Genomic DNA, 23,273 nt, shown 5'->3' with positions numbered 1-23,273 from the left:
TTTCAGTGCAGCTTCAAAGTCTCGACACGATCCCAGTCGAGGAATAAGAGTCTTATCTAGTGATACGATCGGTCATTTTCTAAAAAAATAAAATAATTATATACTTTTTAACCACAAATGCACGTCTTGTACCATCTCTGAGATGCATTACGTCATCACGTTGGAAAGGTCACGCATGATATCGTTAAACATCCAAGATATACACACGTAAGGACCATTTTAAACAATAAACGGACGCAAATACATATAAATATGTGTCATTCAACATACAATAACTTTGAACAGTCCTCCTATTCCAAACTTGTAAACTTCCGCCTTCCGCGTGACCTTTCCAACATGATGATGTAATTATCTCAGAGATAGTACAAGACGGGCATTTGTGGTTAAAAAGTATATATATATATATATTTTTTTTTAATGGCCGATCATTTGGCTAGATAAGACTCTTATTTCTCGGCTGGGATTGTGTCGAGACTTTGAAGCTGCATTGAAACATTGAGACATTTGGACCTTCAAACCGTTGGTTGCCATTAAAGTCCATTATATGGAGAAAAATCCTGGAATGTTTTCCTCAAAAACCTTCATTTATTTTCGACTGAAGAAAGAAAGAAAGAAAGAAAGAAAGAAAGAAAGAAAGAAAGAAAGAAAGAAAGAAAGAAAGAAAGAAAGAAAGAAAGAAAGAAAGAAAGAAAGAAAGAAAGAAAGAAAGAAAGAAAGAAAGAAAGAAAGAAAGACATGGACATCTTGGATGACGTGGGTGTGAGTAAATTATCAGAACATTTTTATTTGAAAGTGAACTACTCCTTTAAGGACCCTCTTATCCATGTGGCTGATGCCGTTGGGTTTTTGTTAGCTTTATGTTTGGGTGTGCGAGTGTTTTATTACCTTCCAGAGTAACAGAACGAGGAGAGCCAGCATCAGGATCCCGGCTAAAACAGCCACAAGGATGATCCACCAGGGAACTCCTCCGAACGGAGTCACTGTCGTCTCTGGGAACACGGTCAGCCTCACCTGCGCATCAGACGTACAGGTGTTCAACACATGTCTGTAATGCCGCAGACTTAAATGTGTTACACTTCAGGAAACTGTTACCTGTGTCTCAGCATTTTTCAGGACAATGTTACTGGCGGAGACATCCAGACTTATGGAGGCTTTCACTATTATATCAAGGTAATTGTAGGACGCATAATCCTGTTGTTGAGAGGAAAACAAAACATATCGCTTTAACAACATCAGGCATTCTTTCAAGGGAACAAAACAAGCCCTCGACTTTGTCCTTACTTCCAGGAAAGTGGAATTCCACAGGCGGGATTTTAAAACGATGACTGCAGTGCTGTCCAAGCCCTGAAGGGGGCATTTCATCTCCACACATCTGGCATCCCCGCTGCACGACTGTGAGAAATAATAAAGTTCGAGTTGTTTTGGTCCAATCATTCCTAAAAATGAAAGTTCACTACAAAAATAAATAGCTAAATCTCATTACCAGAATCTTGTGCTTGCGTTTGTCAGTGAAGAGGGATATTTTACTCCCGTCAGATGGTCTCCTCTCCTCCAGCTCACGCTTTCTCCTGGTTGACGTCGACTCCTGAAAGAGTCACAGATGTGTCTACTTTTTGTCCATGTTTTTAGCATCAATCTCAGCCAGAAAGGTTAACTCTTAAAAATGTGTTCTTGATCTAGCATTATTTTTTATCAGGGGTCATTTTGACCCGAAACAATTTTTGTTACATTTTTGAAAAATTGAGTGTTCATCAGACTAGGACTATTGTCGCACTTGAACCACAAAAAAAAAAAAAAAAAAAAAATTGGATTTGAGGAGTTTTGTGGTTAACAAAAAGTAAATTAAGTAAAAGCTGGTAAATTTGAGCCCCTTAGGAATGAATGGAATGCGAGGAATGCTTCTGTACACAAAGAAAAAAAATGCTCAAAATTCAAACAAAAAATGCTAAAACTTTACCAAAATTAATTTTATAATGTCTGTATCTGAATCAAGCGTGAACAAGCCCGGAAAAGTGAAGCCAAAACATCTCGATCCCCCCCCCCGGTGGCTGGTCCTAGTATAGGTCATAAACCCCGCCTCCACTTGTTATTTAACAGCACGTGAGACCAACTAAACAATTACATTAAACTTCAAATATCTTTTGTCCAAAAATGGTTTCTGTCATTTACTGTAGTTTTTAATCACGCTGATGTAAGTTCAAGTGTTTGTTTTCAAAAAAAGTTTGTTTTAAGTTCGTTATTTGATGCGGTGGTGTGACGTCATGATTGACAGCTGTGATTGACAGGTTGTCTGAGCGACGTAGTCACTGAAGCATCAACATACTTTTTTGGGGGGATCTTCGGAGGACTGAGGAGATTGGAGCTTTAGATTTAATATCTAAATTTCTATAATTCATTTTTTTTAAAGTGCAGGAGCGTGTGCTTGCGATTGATTCTGCGGGAATGAGGACGGGGCCTTGATTTCGCGGCTTTACTTCCTGCTGACTACAGCGCAGATCTGGTCCCGAGATCGCTACTGCGCAGACTCAAGTCCCTCTTGTCAGCGCCATATCAGGACACTGGCGGCTTCACTTCTCACCAATGGAAGAGAGCGAAGGGCCGTCGTCCATCTTTTTTTACAGTCTATGGCCCTGTCCCAAATGGCACCCTAAGCACTCGCGTTCTTCCTACGAGTCCGCACTTTCGTGACGTAATGCCGCTTTGACTGTCGGGAAGAAGTCTGCAGTGGAGCTCACATCAGAGAGGTCTCGGCAAAAGTACGCATCGAGGGCGCATATCGACCGGGGGCGCTCGTGTGCACCTTCTGAGACCTAAAATTACTAATGGGACACCCTACGGTCTCACAGACTTAAAGGAGAACTCCGGTCAATTTTAACATTGAGCTCAATTTTTAGTAAATTTGGAGTGCTGTCAATACAGAGAACAACGACAAAAATCGGTGTTGCCTACACCGTGTTATCCTCTTTTTAAAATTTGCACCCTATTGACTTGAATGGGGCACGTTTTAAACCTGCTTTTATTTCTCTTATCATCCTTGATGTCTCATACAAGTGCCCAGCCATGTTGAGTGATTCCTTCAGAGTGAACACGAGTGAATCTGACTGCAGTAGATGTGAAAGATATGAATAAAAATGATGTTATATCAGCCAGCGCACATACCTGTATTTAGTTCCTGTTTTCGGTCGAAGTCCAAAGTAGTCGATTGTCGAGTTCACGCGCGTGATCTAAGTAACTAAACCTATGCGCTTCAACTCGACAATCGACTACTTTGGACTTCGACCGAAAACAGGAACTAAATACAGGTATGTGCGCTGGCTGATATAACATCATTTTTATTCATATCTTTCACATCTACTGCAGTCAGATTCACCGTGTTCACTCTGAAGGAATCACTCAACATGGCTGGGCACTTGTAATGAAACATTAAGGATGTTAAGAGGCTAAAAGCAGGTTTAAAACTTGCCCCATTCAAATCAATAGGGTGTAAATTTTAAAAAGAGGATAACACGGTGTAGGCAACACCGATTTTTGTCGTTGTTCTCTGTATTGACAGCACTCCAAATTTACTAAAAATTGAGCTCAATGTTAAAATTGACCGGAGTTCTCCTTTAACGGACACGCGCACGCGGCAGCCATTGTAAATCCACAAGACCGAAAGTGCATATGAAGTGTACCATTTGGGACAGGGCCTATGATCTGAACGCATACTTAAAGCAACTGACTTTAGGACCCAGCGGAACAGCTCATTTGCTCTATATAGAGCTATAAGGCCATCTAGTGGCAAGAGTCATGAAATATCATGTTATATATTTTTTGTCCACAAGAGGTCAGGCAAAGATAAAGACCCAATGTAAGATATTTTGAGCTGAATTAAAAAGGTTATGCATGAAATTGTGAGTTATTTTTAATAAAGTTGAAAGAATGTGGGGAATGAGCTTAAATGACCATTTATTTATTATTTATTGATCAAATCTAGTAATTTAAAGGTAAATAAAATAAAAAATTGCATTAAAAAATAGAAAAAATATGTGTAATCTATGTGTAGCAGATGTGGGCCGACACCATGTTGCTGTCCGGGTCAGATGTAAACTAAGACAGGGATATATCTGGTACCTCACTCAGTCTGAGAGGGTTTATCTCTCTCTCAGGTGAACAGGAGACTAACTGCAGGCCCTTGGTGTTGATCTTCATCAGATACAGCAGCCATTTCCCCACAGAACTTTCTTTAGGCCACTGGATGTTTAGGGACGCAGTGCCAAAAGACTTCAGAGGCTTTCCCAAATTAATCACCTGCAAAAAACACCAACAAAATCTTAGGCTAGAAAAAGTGCTTTGCAAAAATGGCTGAAGTGATATCTAAAAAGGTGTACAAGTTATTCAAGTTATTTTGGCATTTACTCTGAATTCATATTCGATCAAGCTGCCGACTTCCTCCTCTGTCTTCATGGCGCTCATGCCTCTGATCTGACCTCCAAAATAGACCTGAGACGGCTTGGCAACCCTGATACACAACACACAGCAATCAGAAACACACACATATCTGCTGACATGTGACAGGACGTAACACAACTGAGAGTGAAAAACAAGGGTGCTTATTTGTGTTGAATGTGCACTTGTGTACTTCAAATTTGTAAGTATATTAAAAAAATAACGTGCATGAAATAAAAGGACACTTAAGTGTACTTACAGTAAAGAGAGTAGTACACTTTCATGACTGCTTCTTAACATTTAAGTACACTTTTAAAAAGTGTGCTTTGTAATGTCACATTCAATGTTTTATTTTAAAAGTGCATTTTAAATCATTGTTTTAATGATCTTTTGTTAAGCTTTAAAGAAGTGCACTTATTTTGATGTGTTGACTAACATACTTAAGCACATGCAAGGTACTTGATTATAATTTTAACCTTAGGTTAAATGGTTATTTGATTTTACATTTAAAGTCAATATATTTTAAATGTACTAAATTTCAATTTCATCACTGTGCTTACAAATATATTAAAATATAGGAACTTTCAACTTTGCCATAAATGCCCATCAGCCATACACTTTAATCACATTTCATACTGTATTTCGACATAATTAAATATCAAATTACACTAAAGTTCAGCTAATTATATTGAATATAAATATAAACTATAATACATAATTATAATTCAGTTTGTACTTAAGTATATTTCCGTAATAAGTGCTCTTTTTACCAGTATGCTAACGTGTTCTTTTCTAGTCATTCTGGTAAGTTTATGATGGCAGAGATACAGTACACTAGTAGTTATTATCAGCTGCTTTTAACCTGGGGTTACAGTGCTATGCATAAGTTTAGACACCCATGCTAAAGTTGCCTAAAAAGAGGAATAAAAAATCATCTTTTGGAAATGTATCTTAATGCCTTAATTTAAAAAATGAGGAAAACTCCAACCTTTAAGGACACCAATTTTCTTTGTGAATGAATAATGTATCGTTAAAAAATAAATGTTCTTCCTTAAAATACAGGGTGCATAAGTTTGGACACCCCTATGTTAAATTCCCATAGAGGCAGGCAGATTTTTATTTTTAAAGGCCAGTTACTTCATGGATCCAGGATACTCTGCATCCTGATAAAGTTCCCTTGGCCTTTGGGATTAAAATAGCCCCACATCATCACACACCCTTCACCATACCTGGAGATTGACATGGGGTACTTTCCATAAGATCATCTTTCAATGCAAATCAAACCAGCTGTTAGGCTAACTGAAATAAAACCATGCCAATCTCCAGGTATGGTGAAGGGTGTGTGATGATGTGGGGCTATTTTAATCCCAAAGGCCAAGGGAACTTTATCAGGATGCAGAGTATCCTGGATCCATGAAGTAACTGGCCTTTAAAAATAAAAATCTGCCTGCCTCTATGGGAATTTAACATAGGGGTGTCCAAACTTATGCACCCTGTATTTTAAGGAAGAACATTTATTTTTTAACGATACATCATTCATTCTCAAAGAAAATTGGTGTCCTTAAAGGTTGGATTTTTCCTCATTTTTTAAATTAAGGCATTAAGATAAATTTCCAAAAGATGATTTTTTATTCCTCTTTTTAGGCAACTTTAGCATGGGTGTCTAAACTTATGCATAGCACTGTAAGTGCTTTTCTCTAGAGTACAGTGCCGACATATTGATTTCTGTAATTCTACAGCTTCATAAACCCCGCTTGAGACTTCGCCTTCGTATCAGAAGCCTTAAACATAAGAGTCCCAGCGGCTGATGCATGTTCTGCACAAAACCTGAATGCAATGGTGCAACATGTTTAATATTACTTTAAAATGCAATGAAAGTCAGAAAATATCTCCTTAATGTCTCTGCTCACATCTGCTGCTTCTGTTACTGCTGAAAATCTTGTGTATCTCTTCTCGAGATTCAAAAGAGATCTCAAAAAATGTCTCAAACTGTGCTTAGATTAGCCAAGACCCCACATGAGGTGAGGAATAAAGTGATGATACGCACCCTTGTACAGACAGAAGAAGTTCAATCACCACTTTGGCTTTGGCCTTCACTTTGCTCAGGCCCTCCTGTGAACTTGTTCTGTAAACATCAATATACATTCATCATACAGTTAGTTCATATATCAAACATGCTTAAATCAAGAGTGCTTTTGATATTTGTAATATTTCATACGTTTCCAGCTGAAGGTCGATCTCAACTTCTTTGGTGTCGAGTGATATCTTGCCAGTGCTCAATATGATATAGAATTTTACCTACAAAACAACCATTTTTATTCAAATGACAATTCATGAAATGGATTAATACGGCATTGTTGAAGTATTACTGACCTCTGAATCCCGTTTAAAAGGGTTTCCCAGCTCACAGTCTGCCAGAGAGCCATTCTGATTGGCAGCACAGATCACATGTTTATCCTACAGGATGACAGAGGTTTGGTCACACAACAACAGACCACTGGGTTAATCATTGACCGCATTTACACCACAGGTCTTGGTGCCCAATTACGATTTAATGACTAAGGACCAGATTTACTAAACAGGGCACATTAGAAAACACAGACGCTGACAGATAATTTCCATAATGTCCAACCAATCTTATCAAGAGCAGTGCAAATTAGCGTCTGGTTTAAGACATGCTTTTTTTTTTTGGAGGTTAGGGTTAAAAAGAAATATAGCAACAATATTTTTGTATCAATGGTGAAAAAATGTACAAAACCTTAAAAAGTGCCACAACGGAAAGGTTCAGGTCACATGACTTAGACTTTAGACGTGTGATACACTTACAGTAGTTCTCAGAGATCTGAATCCAGAGTATGAGAGAGATTCATCAAACTGCGCCACCAGTTTGGCTTCGTGAGCATCATCTCCATTTCTGTTCCTCACTGTGACCTCCAAAGCGATGTCCTTCTGATCACTCAGAGAAATCACTGGCACGCCATTCTCCCTGAGAGACGGATTTGAGCATTTAACACACTGCACACCAACAAAGAAACCTTTTATACTGATATGTGTTCCTTAAATTACAAGCAATCTATTGTAATGGACTTTTCATTTCACAGAGTCATTTGATGTATTAAACAATCTGATTATGTGTATTGTTATTTGATACATTAAGATTTCTCGATTTCCACTTGTGATCGGCTCATATTTATAGATGTAAAGAGAGCTAGTGTGTGTTGGGTTTACACACAGCGGTAGAGGAGGGAACACATCTTGTTTGGACTCCCTGTAGCAGAACCTGTACTGCAGATGTAGGTTACTCTGACAGATGTTGTCCGTGCCACAACCCTCCTTCAGGAAGTTCACCTAGGCCAGGAAACAAGTCTAGGTTAATTATATCACTTCATTTATCAGCCTTTTACAAATTTTGCCTATGCAAAAAATATTGTTGACATTGATTATATAATATTACATTTACTATATCACACCCTGGACCACAAAACCAGTCACATGGTTACATTTTTTGAAGCTTTCCATTGATGTGTGGTTTGTTATGATAGGACAATATTTGGCCGAGATACAACTATTTGTAAATCTGGAATCTGAGGGTGCAAAAAAAAAAATCGAAATATTAAGAAAATCTCCTTTAAAGTTGTGCATTTATGTTCACGATTGTGCTGGATTCACTCACAAAAGTAAACGTTTTATATATTTACAGTAGGAAATTTACTAAATATCTTCATGGAACATGATCTTTACTTATTATCCTCATGATCTTTGGCATTAACGAAAAATATAATTTCAACCTATACAATGTATTGTTGGCTTTTGCCACAGATATACCAGTGCGACTCGTGACTGGTTTTGTGATCCAGGGTCGCAGTAATAGATCCGATTTACTCTAAGTGAAAATAGCAGTATTTAATTTGCACTAAGTGTAAATAGTATAAATAGATGCTATTTATACTAATAGCGAATTATGCTTTTATACTAATAGTGAATTGTGCTTTTATACTAATAGCTATGCAAATAGTGGCAGATATATTGTATTGTAGTACATTATAAAACAGTTTGCAATAATAACATATTCAGTGTCTTATTAAAATAAAAAATGGATGCTTCTTTATTGGGACATTATTTGTCCCTGTGCCAAACCCTATAAACACTTTATTCCCTACCACTTTTTGAATATTTTCTTTATTTTTATTTAAAAGAAACACCTCTCTGAACTGATTTATGATGGAAAAAAGGAAGAAGAATGAGTTTGGATTAAGGTGGATTTGAACTCGGTTCGGTCAGCACGTCCTGATTTTGCCGAGTTAGACGCGTTCCTGGGTCAACATATTTTGTTGATCCTAGAACAACATCCCTGTCCGAAACTTTAGTCCTAACTCTATCCAACACCATCTCACGACGAATTCGTACAAATTCATACGAGTGATTAAAAGGTGGCTCATTCGTACAAATTCGTACGACCTCACTCATACGAATTCGTATGATTTGTCTAAAACCACGTGACGGTTAGGTTTAGGGGCGGGGTCAGGGGTAGGTCATTCGTATGAATTCATACGAATTGGGCAACCTGTAAAATATGAACAATTTAGCAAAAATCTTACTAATTCGTACGAGTGAGGTCGGATGAATTTGTACGAATTAGCCAACTTCTAAGACTCGGACGAATTGCTGTGAGATCGGGTTGCCCTATCCCGACACTAACCCTAACCCTACCCATAACTTCTCCCTAAAATCAGTGGGAAATGACAGGTGAATAACACTGATGTAGAAGCAACTAACTGTGGTTGTGAGCCTAAACTTGACATAAACTATAACCTTGTCCCTCAAATATGATTGGTTGATTGGATTGTTGTTCCAGGATCAACAAAGATGTTGACCAAGGAGATCACCATGATTTTACAAAGTAAGATCGACATATTTTGTTGATCCTGGAACATGTAGTCCTAACCCTATCCCTACGCCTAACCTAACCCTGCCCATAACTAATGAGGGAAGTGACAGGCTAACAACACTGATGTAGAAGCACCTGACCTTGCTTGTAAGCCTAAACTTGAAAAACTGTAAACTTGTCCATCAAATCTGATTGGTTGATTGTAATGTTGTTCTAGGATCAATAAAGAGGTTGATCCAGGAACATGTTGGACTTGTTCTGCGGTTGGTTGCGCCAAAAGCTAAGGCCACTCGCCTTACTCTTCACGCCAGTGATCTGTTATCAGACGGGTTTCTTTTGTAATTTTGTCAGGCTCATCTAGACAATAGTGGGCAGAGTGAGTGTAAAAGCCTCTGCCAACAAGGCAAGTAAATGGACACTCTGTCATGTTTAGAGTGAAAAGATGGATTGACTCTTCATTAGATTTGTGTGCAGTAAGCTGTGAATATACCTCAGTGATGGTCTTGTTGGGCACAGTGGAGTCCAGTATTGGCACTAGTTGTGGCAGCGAGCTCTGCCGTTTGCCTCTCTTAGCACTCTGAATGGCCACGGACACCTCGATAGGAATCGCTCTGAGCTTATCCCTGATGCCTTCCTGAAAACCAGAGCGCAGCAGATCCCACTCAGTCAACATGTATCCACATAACCTTGAGAGCTTAGACAGGGGCTGAATGTCACAATAAAAGTTCCTAAATCCAAAACGAGAATTATAGGAATAGTGCATCCAGAAATTTAAATCTTTTGAAGCTTGAAAGATCCAGTCGCAGATTCATTGTAGTTGCACAGAAAAGCACAACTATAACAAAATCCATTATAATTTCTCATTTTGTGTTTCACAGAACAGAAGAAAGAAAGCAATTGGGTTTGGAACAACATGAGGGAGAGTGACAGAATTAAACATTTTGGACAAATTGTTACTTTAAAGTTGGCATGAAAATTAAAATTCATCCAATCTATTTTGTAAGTGCATACAGAAAATTTTATAACATATTGTGAATGATTAATCTGTGCACATGTTTAATTTTTTTAAGTGTTTTTTGACCTTGTAATGTTCAATCAAATTGTCAGACTTCTCTCAGGTGACGTATGCAGAATTTCTCCAATCATTTATTCTGCTTAAAGAGGACCTATTGTGCTCTTATTTACATGTTCATAACTTTCTTTAGTGAGCATAAAAAGGTCTGCGAAGTTAAAAAGCACAAAGCCACTCCAAAGGGAGTTATTCTCTATATCAGTGCACGCTGTTCAACTCCCTGAAACGTCTTGATTGTTGTCATGAGTTTTCTTCCGAGAACGAACACATCACAATATTCCTCATTTAAATAACTCCCGCCCGAGGCATACTCAAGGCATATTGGTTGAGTTAAGCCGTTGACTTAACATGTGCATCAAATCTTCTGACACTGCCAGAATTTCATCTGAGGTAAAATTTGATCGCAGTAGTTATTAATCGGCTGTCGGTGAACATGTCAAAGACTTCAGATTTTGGCCTAGGATCAGAGGAATCTTTTAGGATTCGCTACATTTTTCTCAGAGAGCTAAATCATGGCCAAAACCATACAGTGTGAACCCGTCTTTAGTTAGTTGTGTGTTTAAACTCGCGGCCGTGGGCCGTGAGATCTCCGAAACATGCACAAAGTGGTTGACCAATCACAACACACTGGTCCAGCTGACCAATCAGAGCACATTGAGCTTTTCGGAAGGAGGGGCTTCATTGAGACAGGAACTAAACAGAGCGTTACTGACAGACTGGGAAGAGAGGAGCTGCAACAATATCAAATATGGGGAAAATAATGTGTTTTTTGAACATTCAAGCACTAAACCCTATTCTATCTATAAAGCCTAAAAAAAATCAAGACTTTGAAAAAGGGGCATAATATGGCCTCTTTAAACTCGCCGCTGCAAGCTCTCGTTCATCTGCCTCCACTATTGCACATCTCAACATCCAATCAACAACCGATGAACCAAGTGCCCTCCCGAAAAATCTGTTACTCGGATGTACGTCACAATATGGAAGGAAATATCTATCACTACGACTTCAAAGATTTATTTACTTGTAATCTGAGTTTGGTCTTGTAACAATTTCTTTTGTTTTGTCCTCGTAGCTCCAGAGTGCCGGTCGACTGGAAGTCCTGATCCATCTCGTTCTTCTCCAGAAACACAACTCTTGACGGGAGACCCAGCTTCCTACGGTACCACTCCGCCTCCAATGTACAGGAAATGGCTGGAAAACAAACGGAAACTGATTTAGAACGTGTGAACCTTTAGACCTCAGAACTTATTTACTCCAGTGAGCATATCTTGTCTTCTCTTACAGTATTATTTACACAGAATACATTTGGATTCAATCTTAAAGTCCCCCTGTGGTGAAAATCAAGCTTTTAATGTTGTTTATATGTCTATGTGGCGTTTTTAAAGTGCTTTAAGACAAACCATGTGTAAAATCATAAGTCGACAGCATTGCTGAGTATTTTCTGCTTAAAACTGCAGTGAACCAAAGACAGTCTCAAAAACACGGGTTGAAATCGCTGGTGTTTCTGACGTCACAAACTACCTTGTAACCAATCAGATCAACGTGTGATCGTCAACCAGTGGATCTCTGAGCTGAGTGAGTGAGTGGAGGCGGGGCTCATTTGCATATTCAAAGAACTGCGTATACTAAATGAGGCAAGGGTGTCGAGTTACATTCAAGCTATTTTAAGGCATGAAGCCTTTTTTTCAAGGAAAAAAACATTTAAATATGTAATTTTGGTGATCAAAGATGCTTTTTAAGGGGTACAATGATTGACAGGGGGACTTTCATTCACACTACGAACAAGAACTATTAAAAAAAATTATTACTATATCAGTGTCCACACTGATCTACACTGATCGTCTATTGAGATGATAAAGTTATGTATATTACAGTATAAGCGTACTCTACCGCTTTAAATGCTATAGCTCTTTAAAGTCCCTTTGCTTTCTGATTGACTGTCAATGTTTTTATGGTTCATCAGCTGAAAAAACAAAACATAGTTGTAGACTGATTCCAACTCTATAGTTATAGTTATCGTCCTTGGTGTGAACGGCCCTTTAGACGAAACAATAAAAAACTGTAATAGATAATGAGAGTTTCTCATTATAAAAGCATAAACAGACTTACTGATCTTGGGGTTGTAGGTGTGAGGGTTTGCTCTATATGTGAAACAAGCTTCCACGGTCAAGCTGTGAAGAAACACACATACTTATCTTCACACAGGACAGAGTTCTGTCTAGCACATCTATGAGCGATGCTTTCTAAGTTCTCGTTTTGTCAGAAGCTCACCAAATACTGTTGCCACACGTTTTTTTCATCAAGTCAATTTCCTTCGGTGTCACCTTGATGTCTTGCTTGATGCTAATAACCGTTTTGGACCTGAACACAAGACGGATGTTGTTATAGCATCTCAAAAATCTTCAGGTAGCAACTTTGATATTAGAAGTGACCTATCAGCACCTGTAAATAAAAACTGTGTCAGAGAGCGACCCAACGGCGAGATCAGGGTACGAGTTCTGATCCAGGTCCATATGTCCGGCCAGAGAATAGCCAAACATCTTAATATTGTGCTGTTTGCCCTCCAGTATCTGCAAGATAACGTCGGATGTCTTAGTGTTTGTTGATAAAGGCTTTATTAATTTGTTCAACAGCAAAGAACACACATGTATAGACTAAAAACATATTTTATTTTAAAGGGGTCATGAACTGGCATTCAAAAAAAAATGTATATTGTTGTCTGAGGTCAACTTATGACGTTCGCTTGGTTTTTACATTAAAAAACATCAAAATTAATAAGTAATAGGCTATTTTCTACCCTGGTTTTGAGCCGATCTCCTGAAACTCTCGGTTTTTATGGGCGCGTCGGATTGAAGACTTGGAAGTAAACGCCCACTGCTATGATTGGATAACAGTTTTGCATATTATAATGAGTTCCATGTAATGTACGAATCAGTGGGCGGGGCTAAACAGGAGGTGTTGAAGTGGGCGTCGATCTTCTTCTGCGGAGGCGGGGTTTGATACCCTTTGACGTCAGAGATCCCCACTTTGAAAAACCTGTCGTTCAATGTGCCTGGTGTCAATAAAAGCTTTTATTGGACTAACAAGGACGTTTTCAGTTCTGAAACTTACAGGATATTCTTATATGATGACCTCTTATATGTCAAAAGCTCAAGGAAAATTTTATTTATCAGTTCATCACCCCCTTTAAAGGTCACAAAAGATAGAGTTAGTACAAAGTCTACAATGTCAAAACCAAAGTACGTTAAATAATATGTTAAAATATGTAAGTATCTATTTTTTTCCACCAATGTTTTATCCTGAAAAAGGAAAACCTTTTAAACTGAATAACACAGGAAAATGCTCATAGTGCTATTTATTCCTTTCAGTTCCTCCATTACTTGATTAAAAGTAATTTCTCACTGATGTGTTCCATTAAAATGGCAGACAGAAGAAAAAAACGGAGAGAGACAGAAATTGGAGCGTGTCTAACCTGAGCTGGTTTGGTATTGATGCCGTCAGCAGATCCGTGGTAGATGTACACGCTACCGAACCCCGAGTCTGCATATGGAGCTCCTACTGCAATATCTGAGAAGCAAGCAGGGAGAATATTAAACAACCTTGAATCTAAACACTAAACAAATTCAAATATTTTGCGTTCTAAACTAAAAAATCAACTCCTGCATTCAACCTTCAAAAGAATCCAGATTAATGTCTCCAATGTTCTCCACAGCCAGTCCAAACATGGAGTCTTTGGTCCCATTCAGGCGAGTAGGAGTGACGTCCTTCCACCTTCCAGCTTTATTGATGTAAACGTACACAGCTCCACCCACTTCCTCGTCTCTCTGGTAGAACTGGGGTGCACCAACCACGACATCCTGCCAACTGGAGGGACAATACACATGATTTAGCAGCCCACCCATGTGGAAAAGTACAGAGCCCCTAAATGTCAAGTCAAGTCACCTTCATTTACAAGTGCAACTCGAAAAATCGTGCAAAAGTTCATTTATTTCAGTAATTCAACTTAAAAGGTGAAACTAATATATTATACAGACTCATTACAAGCAAAGTGAGATATTTCAAGCCTTTATTTGCTATCATTTTGATGATTATGGCTTACAGTTTATGAAAACCCCAAATTCAAAATTAGAATATAGTAAAAAGGTTTTCATAAGCTGTAAGCCATAATCATCAAAATGATAGCAAATAAAGGCTTGAAATATCTCACTTTGCTTGTAATGAGTCTGTATAATATATTAGTTTCACCTTTTAAGTTGAATTACTGAAATAAATTAACTTTTGCATGATATTCAAATTTTTCGAGTTTCATCTGTATTATCTGCAACTATATATATATATATATATATATATATATATATATATATATATAGGCCTATATATATATAAATTTTTTTTTTAAGTATATATATACTTTTAAGATTTGAAGTACACTACAAGTGCAGATTCAATACAATTATTGGTAGGATTTTATTTTACAGTTTCGTTTCGCATGAACATATGTACCTATTGTAGTAATGACACTAACCGGGTAATAACTAGGTACTAACCCTGAACCTACACCTAAACCTTAACTTAACCCATGATGTAATTACCTTATATTACTCAATTCTAACTTAGGCAAGAACACTGTATGTACACGTACCAAGTGCAACCCAATTATTGAGATTGAGCAGACTTCTTTTTCACAATCTACCCACTCCTTTTCATAATAAACAACATTTATTTTCTACAGATCTTGTATCCCTCACCCATCTCCATTTAGGTCCACCACAGCAACATCATATCCAAACGAGGACGCGAGTCCTGGTCCTTCCAGAATGTGTTCAGACATGAGCATGGTGGAGGCTTCTCCTTGCTTGCGCAGAAACACGACTGCACCGCTGTGATTGGCTCTCGGCGCTCCGGACACGATGATGAGTTTCCCTTTTTCTGTGATACTGTGGCCGGAATCCAGAGAGAATCCTGTGCATATGCAAGAACGTCAAAACACACACACACACACACACACACACACACACACACACACACACACACACACACACACACACACACACACACACACACACACACACACACACACACACACACACACACACACTCACTCACTCACTCACCTAAGTAACTGTTGGCTGGTACTGGCACTAGATTTGGATCAAGGCGGTTTTCATCCCCGACCTCATAAGGACCGTCATCAAACAAGCCCATTTCCAGCAGAGTGTTGTTCTTCTGCTCGACGCGCACTATACCTAGAGAACAGATGTGAAGGGGTGAGTGCTAACCAACAAGATTATTGTGACACAGGAAAACAAATGATTTGAGTTCTGGTTATAAGAAACATGTATTTAATCGTGCAAATCCCTACAGGAAAACTGCACTTATATATTTTTAAAAACTGTAATGTGGATAATATAATAAAAGGCCACTTACAGTAAGTGTTCTTAAAGAGAGTATAGTTTCATGACTGTTTCTTATCACACTTTTTTTTTCTTATCACACTTAAGTAAGCTTTTAAACAATGCACTTTGTAATAATGTCAATTCAATGTTTTATTTTAAAGTACTTTAAAAAACGTTGTAATTGTATCATGCTTCAAAGAAGTACGCTTATTTCAATGTGTTGACTAACACTACAGAACATGTTAAATACTTGATTGTAACAGTATCATATTTTTAATGTACTAGGGTTTTAACTTCATCATTACGAATGTGCAATTACATATATTTTTTAAATACATAGCATATACATTTTTACAGAAATTACATGAAAGTATATATTTCAGTTAACCTTATAATATATACTGTGGGTATCAAAAGCACTCAAAAGTTCAGCTAATTGCATTTAATATAAATTAAAACTATTTTCATTTAATAGCAATCGACATGCTATCAAGTGTCCAAAAACATTACATTCTCAGCTTGCACTAAAGTATATTCTTTAAAAGTGTATTATTTCTGTAATAAGAACTCTCTTTTTTTAAGTATGTTGCACTGTACTTCTTTTTTCACAAGGGAATACAATTGTGTGAATTAAGAAAAGAGTGAATGAGAAATGTTGCAGTGCTCCTCCTCACCAGTGGGGGTCCCTATGCATTTAGAACATAATGCATATTAATGCATATAAAATATAAGTAAAGACACAGACTATTTTTAATGATCTCTCCATCATAATAAATAAATGGTAGCAATATGGGTTGGTCATGAGGTAAGACCATGCCAAAGGTCAACACAATGACCAGTGGGTCACTTCTGTCCTGCTCTCAGCCTCATTCGACACACCCAGACCACACACAGTCTGTTCAATGACGCCTGATGTGTATTCTGCTTTGTTCTATGAGTATTTCTGTTAGATAACCTGTACCTTTTAACATTTTGATGGACAGGATGCACGTTATTTTTCAGTTTCAGAGTTTCACAGTACAAAGTCTGGCTACAAGAAACTACTTCTGGTCTTCTATACCTCCAAGTTACCACAGAATCCTATCAAAAGTGTGTGTGTGTGTGCTTCAACATTGCTCCTAAAACACACAAAAACACCATTTTATGTATTGCATCAAATGTCATTCCTACCTTTCCAGTTGTACGCCCCTGGTGCTCCAAAGATGACATAATGGTAGTCTTTAGTGAAGGTGGCGGCCAGGCCTTGCTGACAGGCCCCGAACCGCTCGTGACCCCGAGTGCGCCCGTCACAGAACTTCCAGTTCCCCCCGTCCTCGTCCGATTGGCTGTCGATGCTCAGGTCTTGGCTGAGCATGTAGCAGCGTCCAGTAATGTCACGCGCCTCCTGTGGTGTGTTCGGGAACAACAGGCGCTGGTAGCGATGTGCACATGTCTGACACAGAAAGAAAGATAAAGTATGTGTGACATTGTATGACACAAAAAATACATCTAAAATGTAAAAATGATGACAATGTAACTGGGAAGTCAATTAATGGTCCATTAGCTTTCAACTCTGTACTTGACGCACCACAATCTTGCCTCCAGGTCCTTGGCTCTGAACCGTTACACCCATCCACTGGTTCTCCTTATTCTCCACAAGAACATCAACTGTGAGAGTCACCGTGAACAGAAACCAAGTCATGATTACAATTTCAAGATCTTTTAGAAAATCCTGGGACTGCTGACTAGATGAGCATTTAAACCAATAAAACAAATAATTATAATCACGACAGCAGTCAGTAGACATCTACTGCGCCTGAATTGATATTGTTGATATTGATAACATAAATTTTTGAAGGTATAAGATGATTTTTCTGCTTACCATCATTGTCAAAGTCCACTCGAGTACAGTCATCAGGATGGGTGGTGATGTCACAGCTGTACAGCCCACCTGTGATGTTTGCTCCCTGATTGGATAAAGCCCTGGCTGTGGGAGCACCAATCAACAATCTGTGCAAAGAAAGAAAGAAAGAAAGAATATATATAAAAAAATTGTGAAAAGCTTTGACAATACAGATAAAAATACTCTATATACGGTAATTAAAACAGACTATTTATGCTATGCATGTTTTTGGACTTGCTAGATTTGCGTCAATAGCACTATGCTAATACAGTATATGTCTACTGGAATTAAAGGAACACTCCACTTTTTTGGAAATAGGCTCATTTTACGCACTTTTAGCATAGCTTAGCATAGATCATTGAATCTGATTAGACCGTTAGCATCTCTCTCAAAAAAATGACCAAAGAATTTCGATATTTTTCCTATTTAAACCTTGACTCTTCTGTAGTTACATCGTGTACTAAGACCGACAGAAAATGAAAAGTTGAAAACTTGAGTTTGGCAGTTTGCTCAAATGAACTATCAGATTCAATGATCTATGCTAAGCTATGCTAAAAGTGCTAAAAGTGACCCGGAGATCGGCTGAATGGATTAAAAAACGGTAAAACTCGACTGTTTAACTCTAGGGGAGTTGGAAAATGAGCCTATTTCCAAAAAAAGTGGAGTGTTCCTTTAAGGGTGTTGCATTATACTGGCTCTGACAAAAACTGTGATATTTACAAATTAATTACTAATACATCACATATTCTAATATCATAAATGAACTAGCGACAAGTAACTATCTACTTGATACTCCAACACAGTAGGTGGCGGTATTGCACATGACGCTGGTTGTCACTCATCATAAAGTAACAAAAAAGTCGACGACGCAGTGACTGCATCCGAAATTGCACTTCCCTACTATAGTAGGGAACTCAAACTAGTCGTGCGCTAGTTTGAGTTCAAGTTTCGTCATGACCAAGCGTTAGCGATTGGTTATGTTAGATTTAGAGTGGCTCTGGGCAGATCCAATAGTTTTAAACTTCAACAGAGTACCTGCCTTCAAGGAAGTTCACGCTTGTCAATGAAGAGTGGCCACACTCTCTTTACAAATTAAATGTACGACAGTCTGGTAGGACCAGGCTAACTCCAACCCGGACAATCACCACACATCCACAAACTACATTTCCCATAATCCTTTGCCCAGACTAACCAGCAATGATCACATTCACCTGTATGTCATTATTACCTTGTTTAGCTCACCCCTCACCAAGCCTGGTTTTCACATTCATTCCCTGCGAAATTTTGTTTAGTGTCTCTACTGCAATTCTGAGCATTCTCTCGTCTCTTCCCGTGTTCTTGGTTTGCCCGTTTCTTGGATTCCCCAATTTGCTTGTGTCCCCTGCCTTTTTGTTTGTTTGTTTGTTTGTTTAGACTGCTTACTTTGTGTTCATGACCTCTTGCCTGTTATTTGGATTACCCTTTCAAATAAATACTGCATTTGTATCCTTAACCTTTGTGTCTCAGAGCAGTACGTGACTTACATACTCAAGAGTGTACATTTCAGACATCAGCCTGTGTGTAGCTACTGACGCACAAAACCATGAGGAGAGACAGATGAAAGAGAAACACTACCCGCATTTTTTAAAAAGTGAGCGTGCCAGTGTGGGAATGTTGTAAATACTGTATAAAAAGATGGATTTAAAGCCCTGCAGATTTAACCCCTTGAGCGGCACCCCCTTTTTTTAATAGACATGAAAATGCACATTCTGAATTTAAATGGTCGTAATTCTTTGGAATATAGATGTAAGATTGGTCTTGTTTTAAAGAACACATTTGGCAGATTTTTGTAGAAGTGAAAAAATTTAAGAAAGTTATAGAAAAAAAAGTTTATGAAAATGTACAATGTTAAAAATGTAATTATTCATATTTTATATAAAATATATATTTTCAAAACATAAATAAAAAATTTTTTTTGTTTGGGCGCAGTACCAAACTTGTTATAATTATTATAGCTCGCTGCCACATCACTAATGGTGAATCTATAATTATTTTCTTTATATTTAAAACATTTTCAGACCTTTTTTTCTAAAATAATTGAATGGATGCTATCTTTTGAACTCTTGGCATGAAAACTTTTCTTTGAAAATGGTAGAAAAGGTTTCTACCATTCTTTCATGATTTTTCATGTTCATCACTATTTCAAAATAAAGGTCTGAACACGCATTAGGAGTATGAAAATATTCTTGTTGCAAATTGATAAATTACGGCTCCTCTGTCACCAAATATGCAAACTAGAGATTTTCAAATGATATATAGTTTGTCAAGATTAGTTTAGGTTTAGTATAGGAAATTACTGTTTTAAATATGTAATGGCTGTGTATTACATTATATGGCCCAATATAATGACTGTATGCCAATATAAGGGGTTAAAGTTTGCATTCTTTTAATTCAACTGAGAAATCACACCGGTCACATGATATGAATTTGCAGGGAAGAGTTCACCAAACTTGATATTTGGAACGCATGCTGCAAAATTCACATGAGCTTGTGTTTCCTGTCTCGTGAATTTGCATGTGTATGAATGAAAGACAATGGATTGAAAAGTGTAGTGTGACAACTCCCTTATTGAGTATCAGCACTATTTAAAGCAGCAGATAGCCTACTTTACTAGTTGATGAGCACTATTTGCTTCTATAGATGATTTTGGAACAGAGCCATAGATTGGTAGAAAGACAAAATACAGGAAAGATCTTGTAATTATGACATGATTGTCAGTCTTTCATAAATGAGACTGGTGCTTTCTGATGAAGAGGATCTGACAGATTATTTCATCAGCGGGTGTCTTCCTGTTTCCACGGCCATCAGCCAGCTGCAGAAAATCAATTATTTACACACACACACACACACACACACACACACACACACACACACACACACACACACACACACACACACACACACACACACACACACACACACACACACACACACACACACACACACACACACACACACACACACACACACACACACACACTGCTGTCATCACACCACAACTAAACACACATTCATTAGTGTAGATTTTGGGGAAACCCTAATCATGTGTCTTTTTATAAATCAACGTTGAGAAGAATTGAGTATGGGATGCTGGTAAATGAAGCAATGACCTCAATATGGTTAGTCATGCCGTGATGTTGCACTTTTAATGAAATTATTTGTTTGTGAAATCTGAAGAGAAAAAACTGAATATACATGAAATCAGTAACTGATGTCTCACTCAATATCTTCATTGTATTACAGCACATAAATAAACATTATAATAAATATGATCCATCTGCTGCGTAACCAATCCCTTTTTCCACAATTCATTCCAGACACACCTTTCCTGAGAGAAGGACAATTCTTTCCCTGCATCACATCCATATCAGTTTAAGGTATAAGGCCCTTTTCACAAGATGTAAAATAAATCTCTGATGTCCCCAGAGTGTGTGTGTGTGAAGTTTTAGCTCAAAATACCCCACAGATATTTTTATATAGCATGTTAAAGTTGTCACTTTTTGAGGGTTTTCAAAAATGCACCGTTTTGTGTCTGTCCCTTTAAAGCGTCATGAAACCCTAAACCAAATTTTCTGAGATTTTAACAGAGGTAGGTGTGTTGAACACCATTGAAGACAATGTTAGTATCTTTTAGATTTACAGTATTTCACAATTGCTAAAACACATTTCTTGAAACCTTCACCCATATTCTCAAAACTTTAAACACAAACCCCAGTCTTTAAACTACATTCACAAAACCCCCGACTCTTCTGGCAAAATCAAACACTTGCCTCAAAAACATTTGATCTGTGCTCAAAATCAAACAATACTTTCAAAACATAAACACAGCCAGTCAATATATAAACACTCATCAGCATTCATTAGACACTACATCAAAAAATTGACAACACAGCGTCCAGGGCATGTGGTTACAGATATATTTTTTTTATTGCAAATAGAAAATAATTTTGCCATAAATAAAAGTAAATAATTCACAACTCAGTACAGCAAATATATTGCATACTGTAAGTACTGCAAGTAATACAGTATTGAATTTCTGTATTTTTCATATTTTCAACAAAGACAACTCTAAATGAAAAGCGTATTACACAAAATATTGTGCAATTGCAAAATCAAAGTCAATGAGAGACTCATTCTGCCTCAGCATCCCGTCTTCGTGCTGGGTCCGGCCAGAGGACTTCGTCCACATCACATGCAATGTTGTCCCTTCCTAGGCAACGTGGGAAGAACCCTCTCGTGTGCCGGATCCAGCCTTGACAACACTCCACACCTATGTCATCACAGGCCAAATCCATTGCCTGTAAAATATTTACCCTTGTATATGGGTTACGGTCATAGACCTTCCATCGCCACGCAGAGAAAAACTCTTTTCGGGTTGTACTCTTTGTCCTGCTTCCCTCATTGTCATTCCATGAACAAGAACATGGTCTATCACAGTTGCCCGAATTTGATCTGAAATTACTATTCTTGGTCTTGCTCTTCGTTGTACTTGTACTCTTCCTCCTCGTCCACCACCTCTTACTCGAACTCTTCCTCCTCTTCCTCCTCTTCCTCATCTTCATCCTATTCCTCCTCTTCCTCCTCTTCCTCATCGTCCTCCTCTTCCTCCTCTTCCTCTCACATTGTTTCCATCCATTGTGGTATCAACACTCAATGTACCTGGGCCACCTGTACTGGCTTATATTCTAGACAACTGATTTGATCACATCATTAGAAACAAGTGTGAACAATTTTGAGTTGTTGTGTGTAAACGATGACAACTGTGTTGTAGTTGTGTTTAACTTTTGCCACATGTATTTACCATTTTGCAACACAGTGCAAAATGTGTTTTAGTGAGTAAGAATGTGTTTAGAGTTTTGCAAAAAGAGTGGATGACATTTGCAAACAGTGTCTTAACTACATGAACTTGCTTAATTTAACGACAAATGGGGTTAGGCCACTGAGCATTGGGTTCAGAGAATGGATTTTAGTGTTTTAGCAATTCAAAAATACTGTAATAGTCGGGGGGAAATGGTTAAATGTGATAATAATGTCATAATTATTAATGAGACTGAGCTTTCATATACTATGAGAAGACCCTGACTCTTAATTATTCAGGAGCTTTCCAATGACAGACCTGTCAAACTGTGATATTGCGTAGTCGATGAGCGAGGCAATCATGGGACGAAAGTGTTTGTATTCGTGGTGCAATAGTTCAAGTGCGTTGCATATCTTTCCCCGCGATGCTGCCAGGGCTAGACTCTGGCTCCGGGCGATTGGTTGGCCATCCACCATGGCACATCTAAATTATGTGTGCAGCAAACATTTTTCTTCGAGAACTGGAGAATCGTACGTGGACTTCGGCCTTGTTGACGACAAATGCAATTTGCGTCTTGCGAGTAATGCGGTATCAAGTCCCGAGGACTTTTCTATCCCTTCAGAGGTATGTGTGTGTGTCAAAAATGTAACCCTAATCTAATCGTTTTACATGCCTTTTGTTAAATAAGCACTCGTTATAAAAATTTTAGATATTTCGATAATACCTCAATTGTATGCTTAATTCGTGCACGGAACGTTTTTTTTTAAAGT

At 38.0% G+C, this 23,273-nt stretch overlaps 1 protein-coding gene across 2 annotated transcripts in view; it reads right to left on the bottom strand.

The window, feature by feature from the left end:
* The window catches only part of itga6a (integrin, alpha 6a), a 39,059-nt gene that overhangs the window by 3,793 nt on the left and 11,993 nt on the right, over positions 1-23,273 (bottom strand). For both annotated transcript variants that reach the window (XM_079619813.1, XM_079619812.1), the window contains exons 2-24: positions 17,646-17,773; positions 17,352-17,431; positions 16,955-17,216; positions 15,503-15,634; positions 15,137-15,350; positions 14,059-14,252; positions 13,861-13,955; positions 12,831-12,958; positions 12,660-12,749; positions 12,498-12,559; positions 11,410-11,579; positions 9,807-9,950; positions 7,661-7,776; positions 7,255-7,414; positions 6,802-6,885; positions 6,647-6,726; positions 6,476-6,553; positions 4,399-4,501; positions 4,114-4,290; positions 1,484-1,585; positions 1,282-1,392; positions 1,093-1,191; positions 886-1,011 (exon numbers count right to left, since the gene is read on the bottom strand). In XM_079619813.1, the coding sequence (XP_079475939.1) occupies positions 886-1,011; positions 1,093-1,191; positions 1,282-1,392; positions 1,484-1,585; positions 4,114-4,290; positions 4,399-4,501; positions 6,476-6,553; positions 6,647-6,726; positions 6,802-6,885; positions 7,255-7,414; positions 7,661-7,776; positions 9,807-9,950; positions 11,410-11,579; positions 12,498-12,559; positions 12,660-12,749; positions 12,831-12,958; positions 13,861-13,955; positions 14,059-14,252; positions 15,137-15,350; positions 15,503-15,634; positions 16,955-17,216; positions 17,352-17,431; positions 17,646-17,773 (2,935 nt within the window). The remainder of the gene's footprint in view (positions 1-885; positions 1,012-1,092; positions 1,192-1,281; positions 1,393-1,483; positions 1,586-4,113; positions 4,291-4,398; positions 4,502-6,475; positions 6,554-6,646; positions 6,727-6,801; positions 6,886-7,254; positions 7,415-7,660; positions 7,777-9,806; positions 9,951-11,409; positions 11,580-12,497; positions 12,560-12,659; positions 12,750-12,830; positions 12,959-13,860; positions 13,956-14,058; positions 14,253-15,136; positions 15,351-15,502; positions 15,635-16,954; positions 17,217-17,351; positions 17,432-17,645; positions 17,774-23,273) is intronic.

Source organism: Phoxinus phoxinus (genome assembly GCF_949152265.1).
Source record: "Phoxinus phoxinus genome assembly, chromosome: 7".
Taxonomy (NCBI): Eukaryota; Metazoa; Chordata; class Actinopteri; order Cypriniformes; family Leuciscidae; genus Phoxinus; species Phoxinus phoxinus.
This window is presented reverse-complemented; position numbering and strand designations above follow the sequence as displayed.